At 48.9% G+C, this 17,792-nt stretch overlaps 1 protein-coding gene across 4 annotated transcripts in view; it reads right to left on the bottom strand.

The window, feature by feature from the left end:
- Window positions 1-17,792, bottom strand: part of tfb1m (transcription factor B1, mitochondrial) — a 90,858-nt gene that overhangs the window by 48,302 nt on the left and 24,764 nt on the right. For all 4 annotated transcript variants that reach the window (XM_072507687.1, XM_072507688.1, XM_072507682.1 and 1 more), the window contains 3 exons: window positions 11,272-11,423; window positions 10,378-10,486; window positions 5,749-5,900 (listed from right to left, as the gene is read on the bottom strand). In XM_072507687.1, the coding sequence (XP_072363788.1) occupies window positions 5,749-5,900; window positions 10,378-10,486; window positions 11,272-11,423 (413 nt within the window). The remainder of the gene's footprint in view (window positions 1-5,748; window positions 5,901-10,377; window positions 10,487-11,271; window positions 11,424-17,792) is intronic.

Raw genomic sequence — 17,792 nt, 5'->3', positions numbered from 1 at the left:
GTCGGTGCAGACCCGATGGGCCAAATGGCCTTCTTCTGCACTGTATGTCCTATGTTAACTTGCCTGTTATTGCAGTCATCACCTCCATGTTAGCACAAAATGAGAAGTTACGAAGGAAAGCCATTAATAGTTGGACTTGCCCACCACAGCTTTCTTCAGATATGTATGGAAGCCCCTGGTTTTCTACTGTTAAGAAGACAGTGTAGAGCTTCGCTCTCTCAGCCCTGAAACTGCAACTCCAGTGTTTCTTGTGACTCACAGAGCAGGTTTAACTCTCCAGGAATACGGGCCGCACGGTGGCATAGTGGTTAGCACTGCTGCCTCACGGCACTGAGGACCCGGGTTTGATCCGTGTGGAGTTTGCACATTCTCCCCATGTCTGCATGGGTCTCACCCCCACAGGTGAATTGACCACGCTAAATTGCCCCTTAGTTGGAAAAATTGGAATTGGGTACTCTAAATTTACTTTTTTTAAACTTCCCATGAGTACTCCCATTGCGGCAACAGCAGCAGGAGCTGCAATGACCTCAGTGAACACATTGTCAGAGGTCATAACATGGTGAGCTGCAAGCAATGGTTTGTACAATGCATGTCCAGACAGCGCACTCACCATTGTGGTGGCCAGTTCTTAATTATGTACATGTGGGATTATTGAGTAATCAGCAAGTTGACATTGGGAGAGTACTGAATTTATAGTTTATTATCAGACTCCAATGGGGGCCCAAATTTCAGATCCTTAAATGCCCGTGACCATTCTAATAACTAGCAACAAGGTGGGATCCAGGAAACTAGCAAACAGTGCAAGTGAACATATATTTACAAGTGAACATATATTTACAAGTGTCCAAACTACACACAATGGTTGTACACACCTGTGTACCTTCAAAACGTTGTCATCATTCTTTGCCTGCGACTGCAGTCTGACATTTACAGCTGAGGTGGAGGCAGGCTGCTGACTGCTGTGCCCTGCTGACTATGATGACTTGGCAGGCATCCTCTGGTTAAAGCCTAAAGGACCTCAGCCTGATTAGGGTCTCCTGCTCAAGTGCAGGTGCATCCTCCTCAGCCCAACCTGAAGGCGATAGGGTCACTGGCAGAGGGGAGGTTGAGCAGCAGAGCACTTGGGAGTCTTCTGGGATGAAGCGCCCAGGGTGCTTGCCTGGCACTCTTCCTCCCTGACTCATTGAGGAGAAGCTGTCCCCCTCTTGCCTTGCCACTGTTGCACTGCACCCATTAGTAGAATGATGGTGTGCAAGTCTGAGAGCATATCCAGCAGCCACTGTGTGTTCTGCTGGACCTCGGTCTCCATTCAAGAGAACTTTTTTAGCCAGCACATAACAAGTCCAATGAGATGGGGGTGCAATTCTAGATTTAGTCTTAGGAGATGAAGCTGGGCAAGTGGATGAAGCAGCAGTGGGGGACCATTTTGGAGATAGTGATCATAACACAGTTGGATTCAACATTGTTATGAAGAAAGACAAAAATAGAACAGGAATAAAAGTTTGAAATTAGGGGAATATAAAATTTACAAAGCTGAGAGGTGAATTGGCAAATGTGGACCGAATACAGCTATTGGAAGGAAAAACTGTGTCAAATCAGTGGGAGGCATTCATTGGGTCACAGGCTTATACAGTACAGAAGAGTCCATTCGGCCCATCAAGTCTGCAATGACAAAACCACACTAAACCTACACTACTCACTTTCCAGCACTTGGCCCATAGCTTTAAATGACATTTCAAGTGCTCATCCACATACTTTTTAAAGGTCGTGAGGTTTCCTGTCTATACTACCCTCCCAGGCAGGACATCCCAGACTCCCACCACCCTCTGGGTGAAAATAAAATTCCTCAAATCCTCTATAAACTTCTTGTCCCTCACCTTAAAATCATACCCCTCATTACTGATCCTTCAACTTAGGGAAACAGCTGCTTTCTACCCATCCTGTCAATACCCCTCATAATCTTATACACCTCAACCAGGTCTCTGCTCTAAAGAAAACAACCTGACCTAATCCAGCTCTGTCCTAGCCAAAGTTTTGTATAACTCCAACATAACCACTCTGCTCTTATAATCTATGCCATGACTGATAAAGACAAGTGAGGGTGGCATGGTGGCGCAGTGGTTAGCACTGCTGCCTCACGGCAACAAGGACCCGGATTTGATCCTGGCCCCGGGTCACTGTCCGTGTGGAGTTTGCACATTCTCCCCGTGTCTGCGTGGGTCTCATCTCCACAACCCAAGGATGTGCAGATTAGGTGGATTGACCACGCTAAATAATTTTTAAAAAGATAAAGGCAAGTGTCCCGTAGGCCTCCTTAACTACCCCACTAAACAATCCTGCTGCCTTTAGAGATCGGTGGACAAGCATCCCAAGATCCCTCTGTTCCTCTGAGCTTCCTAGTGTCTTACCATTCATTGAGTATTCCCTGTTTTGTTACTCCTTCCAAAGTGCATCACCTCGCACTTTTCGGGTGATGGGAGTTTGGAACTCGCTGCCTGAAAAGGTGGTGAAGGCAGAGAACCTCATAACATTTAAGAAGTATTTAGATGTGCACTTGTAAACCCAAAGCACACAAGGCTACGGGCCAAATGATTTACAAGCAGGATGTCCTGCAACTGATAGAATATTGGGAGCATGAAGAAGTTTCCACATTCAGTGTACATGTCCCATCTGCTGGGGAGTACTTTAACTCAAACCCCTGCCTGACATCCCTGTGCACTCGCAAACTTACAGTGCCTGATGCTCTTATTTGCAGTGAATAAATGAAGCCACCTACGCTGGCAGAGTGCAGCAGATCATCATCCTCTTCCAGCACTTCTGGGTGTTTCTCCTGTGGGCCCCACAGGCACCAACCTCTGTTGTAACCTTCGTTCAAGCTGCTGTGGTCAGACAGGAGGGTCTTCTGCTGCCATGCCAGGGAAACACCTCCTGCCGTTCCTGTATGGCCTGGATGAGAAGCTGCATGGAGACTTCACTGAATCGTGGGACTGCACATTGTCGTCTCTGGGACGTCCTGGTTGATGCAGAGTTTTGAACAACAGCCAGGCTGAAGCTCTTGGCCTGCAGTGAATGAATGGCTGTCCAGATGCCTTTAAGTAAGGTGCTTGGACCTTTGACCACAAGAGGCAATGGTGGGGATGGCAGCTTCCTGCCTGCCCCCATCCTGAGATCTGCTAAGCTCTTCATGGATGAATAGGTGATGAGTTGACCAGCGCAACATCAGCCTACCACCACCAAACTTAGATTCCAGAATGGAAGATTCTGGCCAATGTCAGGCAGTTTACTCATACAGAAAATGGATCCCCTCTTCAAGGTCTGGTAATCAATGTAAATTATTTCTCTCACTTAGAGGTATTGTAAATGGGAAAGCTGCGTGAACAGATTATTTACCTCGTCGGACATATAATTTATTGGAATTTATGTCTGGGCATTGACAAATTGATGTTGGTTTCACAAAGGCCACATCATCCACTGGAATACTTGAAGTCTTCCAACAATTCACCGACACAGCAAACAAGGCCCATAGAAATTACAGAATACGGGACTTCCGGTGACGGCGGGCGGGAGGCGGCCGCACAATGGAGGGCTCACGTTCGGGAATGGCATTTTCGGGGCTTTAAGCCCGGTCCCAGGGTCCACGTAGGCAGCAAAAGCAGGGAGAAGGCACAGAGGCGGCACAGTGAAGAAAAATGTTGAGGGTGAGCAAAAGAACGTCCGTAAGGAAAACAGCTGAAGGTCCGTCGGGGAGTGGAAAGGTCACCGCGGGGTCACCAAGGAAAACGGAGGCTGGAGCACCAGGGGAGGCCGCATTGCTTACGGCTGAAGAAGTAACTAAGGTGATGGCTGCGGAATTCGAAAGGCAGTTTACAAAATACATGGAGACAATGAGGAAGAAGACGAGAGAGGTTTTGAGTGTGCTGGTGGAGGAGGCAATTTCCCCGGTGACGAAGGCGGTGGCGAGCGCAGTGGCGGAGGTGCGAGAGCAAGGGGAGGCGCTGAAGGAAGTGGAGGAGACGTTATTGCAGCACGGTGATCAACTTGCCTCGATGGGGCAGGAGATGCGGAAGGTGATGGACATTAACAAGGATCTGCGAGGAAAAATGCAAGACCTGGAAAACAGATCCAGGCTACAGAATTTGAGGATTGTGGGGCTGCCCGAAGGAGTTGAGGGACCAAGGCCGACTGAGTATTTTGCCGCGATGCTGGCGAAACTATTGGGGGAGGGGGAGGATCCCTCCCGATATGAACTGGATCGGGCTCATCGGTCGTGGAGGCCTGTACCAAAGGCGAGTGAGCCGCCAAGGGTAGTGACTCTGTGCTTCCGTAGGTACAGTGTGAAGGAGAAGGTCCTGAGCTGGGCCAAGCAGAAGCGGGTGGTGCAGTGGGCTGGAGCTGGTATACGTGTATACCAGGACTTTACAGTGGAACTGGCGAGGAGGCGGGCTGCCTTCAACCGGGTGAAGAGGGCGCTGTACATTAGCAAGGTGCAGTGCGGCATTGTATATCCAGCGACGCTGAGGGTGACTTACAAGCTCAGGGACTTTTATTTTGGAACGGCGGAAGCAGCGGAGGAGTTTGCGAAGGCAGAAGGACTGTGGCAGAACTGACATCGAGAAATGGCCATGTGCCGATGTAACCTCATGACTGTATTTTCTTCGTTTGTGTTTCACTGCGTGCGGGTGTATGGGCTAAAGGAGCCAATGTTGTATATATTTGGACAAGGGAAGTGATGGGACTTTCACTCGAAATGAGGGCTCTTTGGGGTGTAGGTGGATATGCGGGGTTTGTGTGTTAAAGGGGGATTTCTGGCCTTTCCTAGGGCCGGGCAAGGGGGAAAGGAACCCGGGCGGGGGCCTCCACGTTGGCCGGTTTAAGCCGGCCAGTGAACGGGAGTGAGGTGGGGGGAGGGGCTGCAGCCATCGGAGCCTGGCAGAACAGGGTCCGAGTGGTCTAGGCGGGGTGGAAAGTTGGGGGGAAGGAACCGAGTTTGGGGGGAGGGATTTTACAAGAGGTAGTGGACGGGAGGAGTTGGAGAATGGGGGGGGGGGGGGTACAACACTTGGGTGTCATGTACGGTACTCTTTCAGAGGTTGGAGGGCGTTGAGTGTAGGGGGGGGGGGGGTGCAGTAGACTCTATAGGTCTTTTCTCCTTTGTTTTTTTGTTGCCACCGTGGGAGGGTGTGTCTTATTGGATGCATATATTGACAGGTGGGCTGTTGTTTGGGGTGGTGGGAAGATGGGATCGTTGGTATGTCTTATTGGATGCATATATTGACAGGTGGGCCGTTGTTTGGGGTGGTGGGAAGATGGGATCGTTGGTATTGTTAAGGGGATTGATTTTGTATTTGTTACCATTTACTGTTTGTGGGTGGGGTGTAAATTTTGAAGGAAAATGTGAAAATGGAGAATAAAAACATTAAAAAAAAAATAAAAAATTACAGAATACGGCCACCAGTGCTTTCATTTTTCAAGTCTCGGTGCTTTGAATTTTCTATGAGCTCATGTAAAAATACAACATAAAAATTCTTATAATTTGAAAGTGTCTGGATCCTCTTCTACAGGAACACCTGGAACTCCCTTCCGAGCAGCATCATGGGGCTGCCTACACAATATGGACTGCAGCGGTTCAAGAAGGCAGCTTATTACACCCTTCTCAAGGACAATTACAGATGGGGCAATAACTGCCTAGCCAGTGACTTCCATATCCTTTGAAGTAATTTTTAAAAAATCAGAATTATCAACACCTACCTCTGCAACCTCTTTTTGAAATGTTAGTGTCATCTGTGTTCTCCCAAAGATGAAAGGCCCGTTGCGATTTGCAATGTTCTCCAACCATTTGATAATGAGAGGTGTTGAAACACTAAAAGGAAGGTTGCCAATGATGTGCACGTTTGGAGGGCCTGTTCACAACATTTAAAAACCATAAATATATAGTCAGTGACTGAATAGGTCAGTTTCATGCACCACATTTAGAAACTAACGTCAGTCAGAAATGGGAATCAATGTAAAGTACAGTCCAAAAATAAAAATGCACATTTCTTCTCTTGCCACAGGAAGATCGAATAGTTTTTACCTATCATTGACAAGATTGATGTAAAACCCTAATTTTGGATCTTCCCAGCAAGTAAATAGCTCTTCAAGCAGGTTTATAAATTGGAATCTTCCCCAATCTTACAAATTGTAAAATCCCAAAATGATTTCTTAAAATAGAGCAGTAGGGCTGTGTAGGCACCACTCTCACAATGACAGCTACTTGTTGATGGACCCACCAACCTCATCAACGAATTGTTAGGTAGAAGACAGTCATGTCTGAAATTGAGGGCATCGAGCAACCTCCCAATGATTAACTAAACCTTTATCTTGACTGATAGGTGACTATGGAACTCCTGTTGCGTTCACATTCTCACGCTGTGAACCTCTATCCACAAATGTGCTGTGGTACCTACTCAAATACAAATAATTTCCCCCAAATTATTTGGCACGTCTCAAGTTAAGTCGAAGAAATATTCTTCCCAGGAGATAGGTTTGCGGATTTCTAGGGTGTTTTTCGACAAGGAAAAACTGACCAGAGTCGGGCCATGGATATTTTTCTGAAATAAGACCATAAGACATAGGAGCAGAATTAGGCCACTCGGCCGATCTGCTCCGCCATTCAAAAATGGCTGATATTTTTCTCATCCCCATTCTCCTGCCTTCTCCTCATAACCCCTGATCCCCTTATTAATCAAGAACCTATCTATCTCTGTCTTAAAGCCACCCAGTGATTGGGTCTCCACAGCCTTCTGCGGCAAAGAGTTCCACAGATTCACCACCCTCTGGCTGAAGAAATTCCTCCTCATCTCTGTTTTAAAGGATCGTCCCTTTAGTCTGAGATTCTGTCAATACTTGAGTGCACTGAATGAACTAACATCAACACAAACTGGATAGCCCTATCTGCCCAAAGAAATATCGCAGAGATGTGAGAATGGAGGTTGGGGGTGATGGAAACATTAAACGCGCTCAGAACACCTAAAACTGTATAAACTAAAACTGCACACTTCTTTCAAAACAAACCCTTCTAATAAGCTGAATATTATGGGATTTTTTAAATAAAACACTCACTAAATGTCTACAGTGCATTTAAATATAAATTTTAAGAATGGACTTCTCCACTTGCTCAGTTTTTAAATATTTCCTCCCAATTTTATAATTGACGTCTGGATCTCATCACTTTTCGACAGCCCAAGCAGACTCCATTATGAATTTAAATAATGTCAATCTATGTGTATTCATTTCATGCATGCCTATCACTACTATTTGCATCTGACATCCGCAAATAATTTTTTGTCTTCTAAGATTATTATAATGAACAAAATACTCCCTGGGTCCTTTAAATTTGTTCTATAATTTATTATAATTTTACAGAAAATTGCAGAAGCTGTACAGTAGAAATCTCTTTACACAAAATAATGTGATGCTCTGTGTTTGTGAAAGGTGCTTTTTAATTGCAACTTCTGTAAACAAGCCCAATACAATTACCATCAGGTAATATAATGTAAAATGTTGAAATCAAACATATTGCCAGTTTATGCTGGAAGTCATTTGTATATTTTCTACATTACTATCATTCTTGAAAATGGAATAATACTTTATCATTTGTAGCCCAATACAGCCCTATCTTTGCCACTTTACACAGCTTGATTTAATATTTTCATTAATTTTTAAAGTTCCCTCAACAACTCTGCTCGTCCACAAGATGGCACCAAATCTCACAATGAATCCACATTGCCACCACCTCGAGGAGACATGGATTTACAGCCAAATTACCAATTCACTGTGATGCCAAGTAGAAGCAATTTCTCTGCTGTGAAACAAGTAATTTCCAAGGAGGACAGAAGAGCACAAGGTAAAATGCTGCTAAGTCACTCACTCTCCGTGTACTGTACTGTCAGTTTTGGCTCAATGGTGGCACTCTCACCTCAGCATCAGGAGCTTGTTGATTTAAATCACAGTCCAGAGACCAGAGTACAAACTCCGGGCGACTACTTTAGCATAATGCTGGCCTGTTGGATGAAATGCCCTCTCAGGTATACCAAATACATTATGTAACTCTATTTCGAAGAAGAGGACTCCCTGATGCCCTGGACAATATTCATCCCTTAACTAACATTACCATAATGTAGGACTTTGAAAAGCCATTTGGCAAAATGCCATGTAACAGACCTTTAGCAAAATTGAAGCCCATGTGATTAAAGGACAGCAACAGCGTGGAGCCCAAATTGGTTGTGAAATAGAGAACAGTGAATAAATACTTCTCTGGCTGGGGGATAGTAAACAGCAGTGTCCTCTAGGGGGCAGCATTTGGATCACTGCACTTGTTGATCAATTACAACAGTGACACTTCATTATCTGTCAAGGTTGTGAAAGATACTACCGAAGTACAAGTTGGTCTTTCTTTCTTACTAAAGGCTAGATCAACAGCAGCATTACAGATTGCCTGGAAGCTGTTCACCTGCTCACCATCAAAGCTGCCATTGACGTGTGTCTATGTGAGAATAGATTAACCAGAAGGATTAGTTGAGACAAAGCCATAAAACTGACCTATAGGCAAGAAGCTATATTTCTGACCTTAATCGTGACCCTCCTATGTAATCTCAAAGACTCAGTTTACAAATTTTTTTTTCCTTTGCCTTTCAAATAAATATCTGGGACGGGATTCTCCCCTACCCGGCGGGGCGGGGGGTCCCGGCGGGATGGAGTGGCGGGAACCACTCCGGCGTCAGGCCGCCCCAAAGGTGCGGATTTCTCCGCACCTTTAGGGGCCAAGCCCTCACCTTGAGGGGCTAGCCCCGCGCCGGAGTGTTTGGCGCACCGCCAGCCAGCAGGAAAGGCCTTTGGCGCCACTCCAGCCGGGGCCGAATGGACTTCGCCGGGCGGCGGAAGTCCGCGCATGCACGGGAGCGTCAGCGGCTGCTGACGTCATCCCTGCGCATGCGCAGGGGGGGTGTCTCTTCCGCATCAGCCATGGTGAAGACTGTGGCCGAGGCGGAGGGAAAAGAGTGCCCCCACGGCACAGGCCCGCCCGCGGATCGGTGGTCCCCGATCGCGGGCCAGGCCACCGTGGGGAAACCCCCTGGGGCCAGATCGCCCCGTGCCCACCCCCCCCACCCCAGGACCCCGCCCGCGCCGCCTAGTCCCGCCAGGAAGAGAGGTGGTTTGATCCTCGTCAGCGGGACAGGCATTCCAGCAGCGGAACTTTGGCCCATCGCGGGCCGGAGATCGCCCGGGGGAGGGGGGTGGCCTCGCCGACCGGTGCGGTGCGATTCCCGCCCCCGCCGAATATCCGGTGCCAGAGAATTCGGCAACAGGCAGGGGCGGGATTCACGCCAGCCCCAGGCGATTCTCCGACCCGGCGGGGGGTCGGAGAATCCCGCCCCAGATCACCAAATGCCAGCAGTTATACATTTCTCTCTCCTCTATAACAATGAAACCAGTTAAGCAACCTAGTAATGAAATCATACTTTAGTTTGGCTGGCTACTTGGAGGGTCAAAGGTCAGTGGGACTCAGATTCCATATTAGCCTGGGTAATTTTTAAGTGTTTTCCTTTTGCAATATTTTTCAATTCCAAAAGCAATACGGCTCATTATTCATCTTTTCTTCTATTAGGTCTGTTATTAGTTATACAAACTGTTAGCTTCAGTTTGACAAATAGAGTGTAACATGCTCTTATACAGGTTAGAAAAACTATTCTGGTCAAGACAGTAGCTATTTTTATGAGGTGAAACCATTCACTGGCTTAAATCAATTAAGAAATGAAATATATTTCTGTAATGTCTGGCACAGTGTCATCTGTTATATGTCAACAGAAGTCATGCATTCTATAAGAGTTAATTTTCCTTACACATTCTAAGACGCCTTGGCAGATGTTGCAGAAACTGTTTTCAATATAATTTTGTAAACACTTTTGAATTATGGTGTGAATGCTATACTTAAAATAATGAACACCAAGTCGACGATTGGTCTTAAGAAAACTGAATAACTCAATAGCTTAGTTATAGTGAAGCATCAATTAGATAAAGTGGGACCAGCTAGCATTCAGGACTCATAGTTTACTTATTGGGCTGGTTTAGCGCAGTGGGCTAAACAGCTGGCTTGCAAGGCAGAACAAGGCCAGCAGCGCAGGTTTAATTCCCGTACCGGCTTCCCCGAACAGGCGCCGAAATGTGGCGACACAGTAACCTCATTGAAGCCTGCTTGTGACAATAAGTGATTATTATTATTATTCCATTACGAAATAAAGTTTATTCTTCCATTACGCAATAAAGTTTAAGCACAAACTTTGGGATAACAAAATTCTCAAATTAATGTCTGATAATCCATTGCTAAAGAAAACTTACCATCTTCCCATTTATTTCGAAATTGCTTTGGAAAAGCCCTTTCCAGTTTGTAGGTCAGAATATCTCCATGAACGATCCGCATTTTCCCAGGTGCTGCTTCAGCCAGCAACTACAAGGGCACAAAATTACTATTCTATTACAAAACTCTCGTCTTTTATCCACATTTTCCAATGTTCCTGCTGTTAAGTACTAATAAAGAAGCCAGCTTAATGACTTTGACGTTTAGGTATATACAAAAGATTACCCTGGGAGGGATTCTTTGGAATGCTCCTCTCTTGAATAAAATAGAACAGGAGGGCAAGATTCTGCATAAATATTAGAAGAACGTGGACACTGCTCAAATATTTTGCAGACCCAGCATTTGCCCCAGTGATTAATTTCAAATATTGATTTAGGTATAAAGCACTTTGTCTATTTTAGCAACCTGCTCCTAGACCTCAGACAACTTGGATTTTGTGGTAACTGTATAAGAAAAGTCAACATCAGGTTAATGATTTGAAACACAAACCAGATGGACTTAAAAAAGCTTTGAATACATTTGCACTGACAGTTATACCCACTATCCATCATATATATTATTGCAGCAGCTGCTTTTGATCTGGCATAATTTGTGTGTAACAAGGCACACACCATAGGAGCGGCACGGTGGCACAGTGGTTAGCACTGCTGTCTACGGCGCTGAGGACTCGGGTTTGATCCCGGCCCCGGGCCCCTGTCCGTGTGGAGTTTGCACATTCTTCCAGTGTCTGTGTGGGTTTCACTCCACAACCCAAAGATGTGCAGGGTAGGTGCATTGGCCACGTTAAATTGCCCCTTAATTGGAGAAAAATAATTGAGGACTCTAAATTTATAAACAAAACATACAATACAGCTTCTTTACATTCATTTTCTTACCTGCAAGCCAGGAATAAATCTGGTATCCTTTTCAACCACAAGTAATTCTGCAATGCCAGCGTTGAGAATTGATCGAGTGATGCCACCGGGACCTGGGCCCACTTCACAGACATAGCAGTTTCTCAAATTCCCAGCATGTCGAACTATTTTATCTGAAATGAATGGTTTAATGGTAAAATAATTATTATTTACTACACTGGATCAAATTAGATCACATTGGTTGAACTGAAAAACAGAAAAAAGGGGCAATCACACTCCTGGGAGTACACTATAGACCTGCACAGTATACTACAATCAGAGGGAGAAGAGCAAATGCCAGCACATTGCTGAGTTGTGCAGAATGAAATAGGGAAATGATAGTAATGGACTTCAACTACACTAATATTAAGTGAGATAGGATCAGTGTAAAAGGTGTAGAGAATGCAGGATTCTTAAATCGCATTGAGAATCTTTTTAGCCAGTATGCAGCAAATAAAAACATGAGAAGGCAACTTTATGAAATAAAGCTGGGTAGGTAGAAGGGATATCAGTAGGTGAGCATTATGGTGGTCATAATAAAGTCAGATTTTGTTTAGTTGTGGAAAAAGGTAAAGAGAGTATAAGTGTAAATGTTGGGAAATGGTCAATTTTTGGGAGAGTATATGTGTTTCAGCCAGGCTTATTCAAAGTATGGCCTGTTAGGGCTCAAGCCTATCAGCAGCAAATGTGGGAAAGAACCAATTTGTAATTGGAGCAGCAGCAGTGAGTTTGGGTCCGGGTGCTGAGGAGCGTGGCCCAGGGGGTGGAGATTCTGAGGAGCGTGGCCCAGGGGGTGGAGGTGCTGAGGAGCATGGCCCAGAAAGTGGAGGTGCTGAGGAGCGTGGCCCAGGGGGTGGAGGTGCTGAGGAGCGTGGCCCATGGGGATGGAGGTGCTGAGGGGCATGGCCCAGGGGCTGGAGGTGCTGAGGAGCGTGGCCCATAGAGTGGAGGTGCTGAGGAGCGTGACCCAGGGGAGTGGAGGTGCTGAGGAGCGTGACCCAGGGGATGGAGGTGCTGAGGAGCGTGGCCCAGGGGGTGGAGGTGCTGAGGAGCGTGGACCGGGGGGTGGAGGTGCTGAGGAGCGTGGCCCAGGGAGTGGAGTTGCTGAGGAGCGTGGCCCAGGGGGTGGAGGCGCTGAGGGGCATGACCCAGGGGGTGGAGGTGCTGAGGAGCGTGGGCCAGGGGGTGGCAGTGCTGAGGAGCATGGCCAAGTCGCTTTGGGCAGGTTCTAGGTGGGATTGAGCGGGCATGAGACTGCCAGATCCCAGCAGGAGGTGACAAGGAGCTGTGCCCACTGGCATCGGAGTAAGAGAGTTACTGAAGACTTTTGAGAGAGAGTGAAAGGGAATGAGGGGGAAAAGAGTGTAATTGAGATGGAGCGACAACATGGGGGAGGGTAGACAGTGTGGGGTGGGGAGAGCGTGTGGGGTGGGGAGAGCGTGTGGGGTGGGGAGAGCGTGTGGGGTGGGGAGAGCGTGTGGGGTGGGGAGAGCGTGTGGGGTGGGGAGAGCGTGTGGGGTGGGGAGAGCGTGTGGGGTGGGGAGAGCGTGTGGGGTGGGGAGAGCGTGTGGGGTGGGGAGAGCGTGTGGGGTGGGGAGAGCGTGTGGGGTGGGGAGAGCGTGTGGGGTGGGGAGAGCGTGTGGGGTGGGGAGAGCGTGTGGGGTGGGGAGAGCGTGTGGGGTGGGGAGAGCGTGTGGGGTGGGGAGAGCGTGTGGGGTGGGGAGAGCGTGTGGGGTGGGGAGAGCGTGTGGGGTGGGGAGAGCGTGTGGGGTGGGGAGAGCGTGTGGGGTGGGGAGAGCGTGTGGGGTGGGGAGAGCGTGTGGGGTGGGGAGAGCGTGTGGGGTGGGGAGAGCGTGTGGGGTGGGGAGAGCGTGTGGGGTGGGGAGAGCGTGTGGGGTGGGGAGAGCGTGTGGGGTGGGGAGAGCGTGTGGGGTGGGGAGAGCGTGTGGGGTGGGGAGAGCGTGTGGGGTGGGGAGAGCGTGTGGGGTGGGGAGAGCGTGTGGGGTGGGGAGAGCGTGTGGGGTGGGGAGAGCGTGTGGGGTGGGGAGAGCGTGTGGGGTGGGGAGAGCGTGTGGGGTGGGGAGAGAGCGTGAGGTGGGGAGAGAGCGTGAGGTGGGGAGAGAGCGTGAGGTGGGGAGAGAGCGTGAGGTGGGGAGAGCGTGAGGTGGGGAGAGAGCGTGAGGTGGGGAGAGAGCGTGAGGTGGGGAGAGAGCGTGAGGTGGGGAGAGAGCGTGAGGTGGGGAGAGAGCGTGAGGTGGGGAGAGAGCGTGAGGTGGGGAGAGAGCGTGAGGTGGGGAGAGAGCGTGAGGTGGGGAGAGAGCATGAGGTGGGGAGAGAGCGTGAGGTGGGGAGAGAGCGTGAGGTGGGGAGAGAGCGTGAGGTGGGGAGAGAGCGTGAGGTGGGGAGATAGTGTGAGGGGGAGAAAGCTTGAGGAGAAAAAGTGTGAGGGTAGAGAGTGCAATGTGCTGAGATCATGAGGGAAGTGCGAGTGTCTGAATGTGGGGCAGGTGAGAGAGGTTGAAAGGAGGAAAGTGTAAGGAGGTAAGAGAATGCAAGGGGGTGAGAGAGTGTGAGGGGAGTGAGAGAGTGTGAGGGGAGTGAGAGAGTGTGAGGGGAGTGAGAGAGTGTGAGGGGAGTGAGAGTGTGTGAGGGGAGTGAGAGTGTGTGAGGGGAGTGAGAGTGTGTGAGGGGAGTGAGAGAGTATGAGGGGAGTGAGAGAGTATGAGGGGGGTGAGAGAGTATGAGGGGAGTGAGAGAGTACGAGGGGAGTGAGAGAGTATGAGGGGAGTGAGAGAGTAAGAGGAGTGAGAGAGTATGAGAGGAGTGAGTGAGGGGAGTGAGAGAGTATGAGGGGAATGAGAGAGTACGAGGGGAGTGAGAGAGTATGAGGGGAGTGAGAGAGAGAGGGGATTGAGAGAGTATGAGGGGAGCGAGAGAGTAAGAGGGGAGTGAGAGAGTAAGAGGGGAGTGAGAGAGTAAGAGGGGAGTGAGAGAGTAAGAGGGGAGTGAGAGAGTAAGAGGGGAGTGAGAGAATATGGGAGGGTAGTGATTGTGAGAAGGTGGTAGAAAATGTGAGAGGGAGTAGGGAGGAGAGATAGAGAGTGATGTGTGAGGTGGAGAGGGAGAGAGTGTGAGTGGGGCAGTGTATGTCCATAGATCTGGCTCACACGCCCTCACCCACCATCATGAGGGGAGAGCGTGCGAGGTGGGGAGAGCGTGCGAGGTGGGGAGAGCGTGCGAGGTGGGGAGAGAGTGCGAGGTGGGGAGAGAGTGCGGGGTGGGGAGAGAGTGTGTGAGGTGGGGAGAGAGTGTGTGAGGTGGGGAGAGAGTGTGAGGTGGGGAGAGAGTGTGAGGTGGGGAGAGAGTGTGAGGTGGGGAGAGAGTGTGAGGTGGGGAGAGAGTGTGAGGTGGGGAGAGAGTGTGAGGTGGGGAGAGAGTGTGAGGTGGGGAGAGAGTGTGAGGTGGGGAGAGCGTGTGAGGTGGTCCAAGAAATGGCTGATGAAATTCAACGTGGGCAAGTGCGTGGTCTTGCACTTTGGAAATAAGAAGAGGCATGGACTATTTTCTAAACGGTGACAAAATTCATAATGCTGAAGTGCAAAGGGACTTGGGAGTCCTAGTCCAGGATTCTCTAAAGGTAAACTTGCAGGTTGAGTCCATAATTAAGAAAGCAAATGCAATGTTTTCATTCATCTCAAGAGGCTTGGAATATAAAAGCAGGGATAGGCCCCATTTAGAATACTGTGAGCAATTTTGGGCCCCACACCTCAGGAAGGACATACTGGCATTGGAGCGGGTCCAGCGGAGATTCACACGGATGATCCCAGGAATGGTAGGCCTAACATACGATGAACGTCTGAGGATCCTGGGATTATATTCATTGGCGTTTAGGAGGTTGAGGGGAGATCTAATAGAAACTTACAAGATAATGAATGGCTTAGATAGGTGGATGTAGGGAAGTTGTTTCCATTAGCAGGGGAGACTAGGACCCGGGGGCACAGCCTTAGAATAAAGGGGAGTCACTTTAGAACAGAGATGAGGAGAAATTTCTTCAGCCAGAGAGTGGTGGGTCTGTGGAATTCATTGCCACAGAGGGTTCCACAAGGGTCCTGGGGGTTGGCTGGGCTCGGGCTGTGGGTGAGAGCTTGACCCTAGGATGGGGGTCCCGTGTCTGGAATGCCCCTTCCAGTCCTGGGCAACCTGAAGATCACCCTTGGCATGGTGATCTCAGGCAGCCCTCTGTTCAACAGCATCATCGTAGTCAGACTTTTAAAACTCTCCTCACCCTGAATTGCTCTATCTGACAGCGGATGAGCATTCCAGCCCATTGGGGCCGCACGGTCGCACAGCGGTTAGCACAGTTGCTTCACAGCTCCAGGGTCCCAGGTTCGATTCCCGACTTGGGTCACTGTCTCTGCGGAGTCTGCACGTCCTCCCCGTGTGTGCGTGGGTTTCCTCCGGGGGCTCCGGTTTCCTCCCACAGTCCAAAGACGTGCAGGTTAGGGGGACTGGCCATGATAAATTGCCCTTAGCGTCCAAAAAGGTTAGGTGGGGTTACTAGGTTACGGGGATAGGGTGGAGGTGTGGGCTTAAGGAGGGTGCTCTTTCCAGGGCTGGTGCAGATTCGCTGGGCCGATTGGCCTCCTTCTGCACTGTAAATTCTATGATTCAGTGAAGAACAATGCAGACACACTTTCCCTTTCCTGACATCTGCTCTCTCAGCCCTATGCCTTTGAAACTGCAGCTTTTTAAAGTGTTAAGAGTCGTCCTAGAAAGGCCTCAACACTGGAAAAGGCTTCAAATCCCCTCAGATCCTTTGCAATTCTATTCAATTTCACAGAGCACTACCTTTCAAAAGCTTGTGATTGCCAGCTCAATTGTTCGGACACAGTTGCTAGAGGGTTGGTTTGTTTATTTATCTTTCCCTTCATGCTTGGATGTATCTCAAGTACCCGCCATTGATCCAAATCATAATGTTTATTAACACTCTTGCTATGACTGACAGCTCCTGACCACTTCAAAGCAGCTAAGTCATTGTTTCTCTTACTCTTTTGTAAGTCAGATACCAAGAGCTCAACATGGCAGAAAGCCGAGAGAAGTATGGAAAGTGAAAGGGTGAAATTAAAAATAAAATTAGGAAAACAAAGAGAGGAAAGAAGATAAAGTGGCAAGTAAAATCTGGGAAAACACAAAGATGTTTTCTAAATACATTGAGAGCAAGGGGATAACTGAAGAAAAATTGGAGATTTAAAAAGGTAACCTGGGGCGTCATTCTCCGACCCCCCGCCGGGTCGGAGAATGGCCGTTGGCCGCCGTGAATCCCGCCCCCGCCGAAGTCTCTGGTACCGGAGATTGGGCGGGGGCGGAAATCCCTCCGGCGTCGGCCTAGCCCCTCAATGTTGGGGCTCGGCCCCCAAAGATGCGGAGCATTCCGCACCTTTGGGCCGGCGCGATGCCCGTCTGATTGGCGCCGTTTTTGGCGCCAGTCGGCGGACATCGCGCCGTTGGGGGAGAATTTCGCCCCTTATGTTTGGAGACAGAAAATGTGAGCATGGTTCTTTTTTTTTTTTTAAATAAATATTTTTATTCTCCTTTTTCATATTTTCTCCCAAATTTACACCCACCAACAATAAACAATAATCAGTAACAAATATGTCAATCCCCAAAACAATAACAACGATCCCATCCGCCCAACAACCCCCAAACATCAGCCCGCATGTTTACATAAACAAATGACAAAAAGGAATCAGGGATTACCCATAGTCACCCTTAATACACACAGCCCTCCTCCCCCCAACCCTCCCAACTAATGTTCGAAGTTATCCAGTTCTTGAAAGTGCATAATGAATAATGCCCATGACTTGCAGAACCCCTCCATCCTTCCCCTCAGTTCAAACTTAACCTTCTCGAGAGTCAAGTATTCCAACAGGTCCCCCCGCCACGCCAGGGCACTGGGTGGAGAGGCTGCTCTCCATCCCAGCAGGATCCGCCTTCGGGCGATCAACGAGGCGAAGGCTATGATATCTGCCTCCGCTCCAGTTTCCAACCCTGGCTGGTCAGACACCCCGAATATGGCCTCCTGGGGACCCTGGTCGTTTCACATGCACGACCTTGGAAATTACATTTACACCCATCAACAATAAACAATAATCAGCAAGATATGTCAATCCCCATAATAACAACGATCCCATCCGCCCACCAACCCCCAAACATCAGCCCGCATGTTTACATAAACAAATGACAAAAAGGAATCAGGGATTACCCGTAGTCATCCTTAATCTCCCCCCCCCCCCCCAACTAATGTTCGATGTTATCCAGTTCTTGAAAGTGCATAATAGTGCACATGACTTGTAGAACCCCTCCGAGCTTCCCCTCAGTTCGAACATAACCTTCTCAAGGGTCAAGTATTCCAACAGGTCCCCCCGCCACGCCAGGGCACTGGGTGGAGAGGCTGCTCTCCATCCCAGCAGGATCCGCCTTCGGGCGATCAACAAGGCGAAGGC

The sequence above is a fragment of the Scyliorhinus torazame genome, chromosome 1, assembly GCF_047496885.1.
Source record: "Scyliorhinus torazame isolate Kashiwa2021f chromosome 1, sScyTor2.1, whole genome shotgun sequence".
Lineage (NCBI taxonomy): Eukaryota > Metazoa > Chordata > Chondrichthyes > Carcharhiniformes > Scyliorhinidae > Scyliorhinus > Scyliorhinus torazame.
This window is presented reverse-complemented; position numbering and strand designations above follow the sequence as displayed.